General features: G+C 50.2%; 1 protein-coding gene across 2 annotated transcripts in view; it reads left to right on the top strand.

Moving 5' to 3' along the window:
• The window catches only part of LOC119363723 (D-lactate dehydrogenase [cytochrome], mitochondrial-like), a 16,250-nt gene that overhangs the window by 2,539 nt on the left and 5,698 nt on the right, over nt 1-8,013 (top strand). For both annotated transcript variants that reach the window (XM_037629092.1, XM_037629093.1), the window contains exons 5-10: nt 4,559-4,651; nt 4,902-5,016; nt 5,743-5,803; nt 5,975-6,011; nt 6,103-6,164; nt 6,348-6,444. In XM_037629092.1, coding sequence (XP_037484989.1) covers nt 4,559-4,651; nt 4,902-5,016; nt 5,743-5,803; nt 5,975-6,011; nt 6,103-6,164; nt 6,348-6,444 — 465 coding nt within the window. The remainder of the gene's footprint in view (nt 1-4,558; nt 4,652-4,901; nt 5,017-5,742; nt 5,804-5,974; nt 6,012-6,102; nt 6,165-6,347; nt 6,445-8,013) is intronic.

Below are 8,013 nucleotides of genomic sequence, written 5' to 3'. Positions count from 1 at the left end.
GTCGGGTTGGGTGGATGCTGTCCAGATCCACAGTGGCATGGCGTATGCCAAAACTAGATCCTGCGTTGGCCGCTGACACCATGGCAGTACCGGGGGACCATCATGGAGGGACGCTGGAGGCGGATGAGGCGAGAAGGACGGGGACGGAGGCTAACCAACGGTGGTCGGGCGTCGTGCACGTACGCGCGAGGGGGCAGATGAATCAGGGACGTGTGCGATTGGCGCAGGCCTTCGCGTGCGACGTGAAGCCACAACATCCGGACGAGTCTGACCCCGCCCCAGCGGATCTGACGATGGCGTGCGGCTGAGGAAGGGGTGCGGAGGCGCAATCCCAGATCCGGCGAGGTCCGAGCGCAACGGCAAGCCGGTGACCCCCACGGGGCGGTGATGCGGGAAGGGAGGACAAAGCTAGACGCGGGATGGAACAAACTCTAATTACTTTAAGGCCTAAAAGATAGTAATATTCTGAATTCTGATGCTTTATTGATCGTGGGAGAAGCCCCATATATAACAGGAATAACTTGGCTGACAAGCTGACTCAAAGGGAATACAATCTGGACTCTGGAACAAGTTCTAATCTGGACTCTGCACTTATTTGGAATCTGAACCTACTAACTAATCTGGACTCTGAACCTAATACGAATCTGAACCTTAATAACTACTTGTAGCAGTACAGGAATCCTAGCCACTTTGGGCTGGACCAGGGGGTGGTGCGACCAGGGCTTGGGCCCTCCGACCATATGTGGTTCCCCACATAACATCTCTCCCACCCTCCACAAACAGCTCATCCTCGAGCTGAAACGTGGGAAAACGAGCAATTAACTCATCCAGCGGCTCACATGTTGCATCATCTTCAGAAGCCCCAACCCACTGCACAAGAACATGCTTCACGCCGCGGCGAATGCTGGATTGAAGAATCTTGGTTGGTGCAGGCACCACACGGCCATCCTCAATGGCAGGAAGTACAGCAGGAGTAGCTGGTGGTTCACCATGAAATGTTTTAAGGGGACTGACATGGAATACATCATGGAGTCGAGTTCCAGCAGGCAGCGCGAGTCTATATGCAACAGAACCAATGACTTCAGTGACTTGGAAAGGCCCATAGAAGCGAGGAGACAATTTGCCATGCTTGTGACCTGGTAACGATGCTGCTGCACGTTGGTGAAGGCGAAGCCACACCCAATCACCAATGCCAAATGCCAGCTCGCGATGCTTGTCATCATAATAATGCTTTGCCCGCTGCCGCGCTTGATGGAGACGCTCACCAACCTCATGAACGAAGTTGGCGCGATCCTGCAAGGCGGTGTCCACAGCTGCACCTTGGCCTCGCCAGGAACATAGTCACGAAGACGTGGCAGTGGCCAACCATAGACAACCTCGAATGGAGTGGCACGAAGAGCGGAGTCGTAGGACGTGTTGTAGCAGAATTCCGCCTAGGGCAACCATTCGACCCAGCGCCGTGGCCGATCACCAGTGAGGCAACGCAGGTACATTGCGATGACTTTGCTGACAACTTCAGTCTGCCGGCAGACTGGGGGTGAAAGGCTGAGCTCATGTGAAGCTGAACGCCGGACAACTTGAATAACTCACGCCAAAAGTTGCTGGTGAAGACAGGATCTCAATCACTGACAATTGACTGTGGAAGTTCATGGAGGCACACACTGCCCTCAAAAAATGCCTTTGCCACAGAGACAGCCGTGTATGGATGGGACAACGGAATGAAGTGTGCATATTTGGAGAAACGGTCAATGACCGGGAGGATCACGGACTTGCCATGCACCCCTGGCAGCACCTCGATGAAATCCATGGAGATATCACTCCACACAGACGTTGGGACCGGCAGAGGCTGAAGTAACCCGGCAGGCAGGAGTGTTTCTGTCTTATTGCGCTGACAGATTAAACAAGCACGTACCAAATCCTGAACCAATTGGCGATCACCAGGGACATGGAAATCAGCTCGGAGTCGATGAAGCGTCTTTTGGACCCCCTGTGTGTGCCATGAGCATGTTGCAAAATCGCTGGTATGGACGGGGAGGTGGGCAACACATGCACCCGACGCCCATGAAGAATCAAGTTGTCAACACAACTCCAGGGGTGGTCGTGATCACCGGCGCGAATACCATCACGAATGGAGGTCAACTCAGGGGAAGCGTTGATCTCACGCCGTAGGTCCTCAAAGATGGTGAAGATTGGCAGCGAGAGAGCACAAAGCGTAGATGCTGCATCGGCATCACGACGGGAGAGGGCGTCAGCAACGATGTTGAGGCGGCCCAGGCGGAACTCGACAGTGAAGTCGACTCCAAACAATTTGCTGACCCATTGGTGTTGAGGGATTGTCGAAAGCCGCTGGTCAAGGAGAAACTTCAGGCTGTAGTGGTTGGTGCGTACGGTAAAGGCACGACCCCAAAGATATGGCTGCCAGTGACGTACAACCTGAACCAGTCCAATGAGTTCCCGCTCATAGGCAACAAGCTGGGCATGGAGTGAAGCAATGGGCCGATTGAAAAGGCCAAGGGCCCCGCACCTTGGTGAAGAAGGGCACCGAAGCCAGTCCCGGAGGCGTCGCACTCAACAATGAAGCGAATGTCAAAGTCCGGCATCTGGAGCACCGGATCTTGACCAAGGGCATGCTTGAGTGCCTAGAAGGAATCCTCTGCCTCTGGGCACCATCGAAATCCCTCCTTGCTGAGTAGGCGCGTGAGAGGAGCAACGAGCATGCCGAAGTCCTTGATGAACTTGCGATAGTAGCTGGCCAGCCCCAAGAAGCCGCGTAACGCCCAGACCGAACGAGGCGTAGGCCAGTCAGCAACTGCGTGCACCTTATCCTTATCCATGGCCACCTCATCAGCATCAATGACATGACCCAGGTAGGCCACGGAGGACTCACCAAAGCAACACTTTTTGCGCTTGAGGAAGAGGGACTGCTGCCGCATGACCTGAAAGACAACACGAAGAGTGCCGATGACGATACGCAGCTGTATGGTGTCAATCATGCGGATACTCCAGAGCCCGGTGATGGCGTGAAGCGAGATGTGTGGCGCCTCTGGTTCCTCCTCGAAAGGTGCATCCTCGGGCACAAAATCATCGAGCTTGATGAAGAACAAGCGTGCACATCGATGACTTGGGACGTATTGCTCATCACAGTTGTAACAGAGACCTTGGCGACGGCGTTCAGCCATCTCGGTAGGTGTGAGGCGGCGCGTAGCGCGAGGAGCCGGTGTAGGGGCAGCAGTTGCAGCAGGAACGCCTTGTGGCATGGGACGTGCAGCAGGCGGCAAAGTCGGCCCTCGTGCCCAAGACGTCGAACCACGGGGACGTGTCGGGACCATGAGTGGTGGGAACAGATGGCGTTGTTCATATGCCTTAGCGAGGGATACTACCGTGTGGAGGTCCACCGGTTGCTGAAGCTCGACATCGACTTTGAGGCCTTCAGGAAGTCCGGCTGTATACAGGAAACGCTGCTGGGCTGAGCTTAATGGTTCGCTGGTCCTGCACAACAGCGCCATAAATCTGCTGGTGTAGTCGGCAACGGTAGAGGTGATCGGAAGCTGAGCCAACTCGCCCAGGGGGTTGGCGCGTACAGACGGCCCAAACTGAAGGTGACACGCCTCCTTGAAGTGCTGCCAGGAGGTAATGCCATGATCACACTCAAACTGGAGGTACCAGAACTGAGCATTGTCGACTAGGTGGTATGCCGCTGTCCACACCTTGTCAGCCTCCTCCGTGCGCTGTCCCCGGAAGAATTGCTTGCACCGATGAAGCCAGCCAAGCGGATCGACGGAACCATCGTAAGTAGGAAAATCGAGCTTGTGAAAGCGTGAGACACCGAAGCCGGAGCCGGAGCCAGAACCAAGGTGCTGGTATGGGAGGGGGGCAATTGACGTGAGGTATGGTGAGGCCGGCATAGGTGGGCTGGGTCTGTAGTGTTTGAGGAAGTGGCTGATAAGAATTGGCGGGTGGCTGTTGGTAGGGAAGTGGTGGCAGAGATGCGTGGTGGAAAGCTGGGTTGAACGGAGGGTAAACATGAGGTTGTTGTGGGAAGAATTGGGAGGACGGAAAGTGGGGTGGTGACGGCGGTGGGGGAAAGCGTGGATCAAATCCGGCGCTCAGGAGGGTGGGGACAGTGGTGGGGGCGGTGGTGGCGAGGGCGGCGGAGGTACCAGACGGTGTGGAGGAGGCGGCGGAGGAGCCGCTGGCTGCCAGCAACGCCGCGCGCAGGTCGACCAATGTGGAAGGTGGAGCGCTGGGGCGCTGTTCCAAGGTGTTGAGGCGCTGGACGAGGCCCTCCATGAAAGCCTGATCTGTGGCCCGTTGCACCACCATCTCCTTCAGCTGGGTCGCTAGCTCCTTGAGCGCGAGGTTGATGTTCCGCCGTCGTCTTTGTCATCGTCCACCATTGTAGATGACGCTGATACCAGATGGAACAAACTCTAATTACTCTAAGGCCTAAAAGATAGTAATACTCTGAATTCTGATGCTTTATTGATCGGAGTTGGTACATTCCATTTCAGTAACACCAAGTGGTGTTTCTTTCTTTCTTTCTTTCTTTTGGAATCAGGTGCCGATTGTACCATATGGTGGGGCTACATCAATTGAGGGACATACGTTGGCACCTCATGGTGGTGTTTGCATTGACATGTCTTCAATGAAGGTAAATATTAAGATTTATGATCAACAGCCATGTAATCATAACATTAACAATGATGTAGATGAACTCATTATGAATAAATCGAAATCTTACTCTAATGCCTAAAAAGTGCTAGAGTACTTGGCTCATCTATTTTACTATATTTTGTTATACCAAGCAGGCAAGCACTTTCTTAGCAATGAGCTATATACATGCAGGATACGATCTGTTAATTTCATACTGTATATTTTAATGTATCATAAATTCATTGCAGAAAATCAAATCTCTGCATGTTGAGGATATGGATGTTGTAGTTGAACCAGGAGTTGGATGGATTGAGCTGAATGAATACCTGAAACCCCATGGTCTCTTTTTCCCTCTTGACCCAGGCAAGCTCCTTGTGTCCTTTCACCTTCCATTTTTTTCTGTCCATTTACCTTTTCAACCGACGAAGTGAAGCATTCCCCACTTGTGCCAAGAAGTCCTGGGTTCGACGCAGCCTCTCTGCATTGCTCTGTGCAGGGGTAAGGCTTGCCTCGTATCCTTCCCCAGAGCCCACCTGGTATGGGAGCTTCTAGCACTGGGTCTGTCCTTTCTTTTTACCTTTTCAACCGACCATGTAAAATCCAGATTGACATAACCTGATATGAAATTATTCAATCATCAAAATCAATAAAAAGGCCATCATGGACCAAGATCCAAACAGATCAATCTTGTCAAAAAAAAAAAAACCTTTCATCATGCCCTTTGTTGCTATGTCCTTTGCCCTTTCATATTCAGTGTAACTCGACTACAGTTGAACAGCAACTTTGTTTGCAACCGACTTGTGTAGTGTAATTGCATCTTCCAGACATTTAGGTGCAAAATCCAGATTGACATAACCTAATAAATTATGTTCAATGCAACTCGACTGCAGTTGAACAGTGTAATTGCACCCTCCAGACATTTAGGTGTTATGTACCTTCTGTCCTAGGGAGATAACTATGCATGTTTGTAGTACTCAATAGTTGCACTGAAGTTCGATCATCTTTCTGGGTCCACTAAATGGCATCAGCGGCTGCTTGCTTTTGCACTAGTTTAGTGGCGTAGCTTATCTACATTGGTCTGATTTACAGGACCTGGAGCCACTATTGGTGGAATGTGCGCTACACGATGTTCTGGTTCATTAGCCGTGAGGTAATTCTCCGTATAATTTCAGGCCACTTTTTGGCTTCTACAGTGCACCTGTAACCCCATCTGCACAAAGAGGAAGGACAGCCATAACATGCACAATTCACCTGTTTATCTGTTGTATTCTTATGATACTTATGTTAGATGGCTTTGATGAATTTGCTTCTTAGTTTGTAGGTATGGAACTATGCGGGACAATGTTATCAATCTTCAGGTCCTTTTGCTATCCTCATTATTTCCCCATATACTGTACATTTGACTAAGCATACAAGTAGTGATCGTAGTGATCTTTTATGGTACATCAGGCTGTTCTACCAGATGGCGACGTTGTCAAGACCGGTTCTCGGGCTCGAAAGAGTGCAGCTGGGTATACAAGAACTGCTCCTGTTTCTTAAGATTAAAAGGCTTCATTTCTTCGGGAGTGAATCTTAGTTGTGCTGCGCTGCTTGCTTTTCCCATAATGTCTACATATTATATATATGAAGTTATACATCTGTTGCTGCCATTAGTATTGACAACTTTTTTTATTTTCCACCATGTTGAATGTCAGATATGACCTAACTCGGTTGATTATTGGAAGTGAAGGGACTTTAGGGGTAATTACAGAAGTGACTTTACGACTTCAAAAGCTTCCATCTCATTCCGTGGTAGGTCTTCTGTTTTGATTTATTCACTGTCGAAATAATGTTTTGCTAACAATTCTTACTGCACTTTGTATACTTGAATGTTAACTGTTAAGTTTTAACAACTAACCTGTTTCTCTGTTTAGGATATACACTCTTTATGTAGCACATCCTGTGGAGAAACACCATTCTTCATGCCGTATTACTATGACTTAACTCTTATCTTGCATCTTAGGAATGGAAACAACATTTGTATGAACACAAGATATTTTCTTTTAACAGTCTATCTTATCCTGCACTAGACAATTACATTATCCGGAACATTTCTATGTGATGTTCTCCCTATGTTCCTAAAAAAATGTTTATTGGCTTAATGTTCTATGATATAAAATTTGGGAAGTGTTTTTTTCCGGGAAAACACAAAAGCTTTGCATTTCAATGCATTGGTAGAAGGAAAGAGTTTGTACAAGCCCAAAGAAGGTCACACTCCAACACACCGCGGTCGTCCCTAGGCTTGACCTCAGCCCCGTAGCACAACCTGAAGGCCTCTCACGCCCGCCAGACACCCATTGCCTGGCTTCCTCTTGGATCGTACCAACGAGGGAAGACAAGCTAAGGGGAGCGTTGTCGAAGATAATGCATTGCGATGCTTCCAGAACATGCCACCAACATGATGGCTGTGGATGTGCCCTTCTGAGGAGAGGCTGGTGTTGAAGTGTATATGTGGATTGCCTAGCCCTTTCCGTCAGTTCGGCCTTTTGGTTGTGTTGGCTAGCGCATGAAGCTTAATATGCTATCAGAAAAAAAAGGGCAACCTGGTGCATGTAGCTCCCGCTTGCGCAGGGTCCAGGGAAGGGTCCGACCACTTTGGGTCTATAGTACGCAGCCTTTCCCTACATTTCTGTAAGAGGCTGTTTCCAGGACTTGAACCCATGACCTCATGGTCACAAGGCAGCAGCTTTACCACTGCGCTATCAGAGATTAGGTTATTTTTTTAGCACGCGCAAGTCGTGCTGATCCAATTTCGCGATGCCGCCATCTTCCTCTGGCCAGCTCGCGCTTTCATAACATGGTATCGGAGCCTAAGGTCTTGAGTTCAAGTCCTGGCTTTCGCGATTTATCCAAAAATTGTTGCTGCCCCCTCTGTGTCCACGTATAGGCCTCTTGAGTCATACCTCTGAGTCTATTCACGTGTTGACTTCCCGCGTCACACGTGAGAGGCGGTGTTGAAGTGTATATGTGGATTGTCTAGCCCTTTCCATCAGTTTGGACTTTTGGTTGGGTTGGCTAGCGTATGAAGCTTAACAGCTGGGACCGAGTGGCCCATTCGATGCCACCAATCCACGAAGTCGTCCTCCGCATTGGGTGTCTTGCCGTCGAACGCAACCAGGAAAGAACATCGTGCCACACCACGCGCGAGAAGGAACAAACAGTGAGGAGCTGAGCCATTGTTCCTCCGACTGATCACAGAGCACGGAACATGATGCATGCTGAAGGCCTCGGCGTGCCAGGCTCTCAGCAGCCCAACAAAGGTCCTGGCAGGCAAGCCACACGAAGAACTTGACCCTAGGTGGGGCCCAAGTCATTCAGTTA

This window comes from Triticum dicoccoides, chromosome 2B (genome assembly GCF_002162155.2).
Source record: "Triticum dicoccoides isolate Atlit2015 ecotype Zavitan chromosome 2B, WEW_v2.0, whole genome shotgun sequence".
Classification (NCBI taxonomy): domain Eukaryota; kingdom Viridiplantae; phylum Streptophyta; class Magnoliopsida; order Poales; family Poaceae; genus Triticum; species Triticum dicoccoides.
The sequence above is the reverse complement of the archived record's forward strand: the minus strand, read 5'-3'. Positions and strand labels throughout refer to the sequence as shown.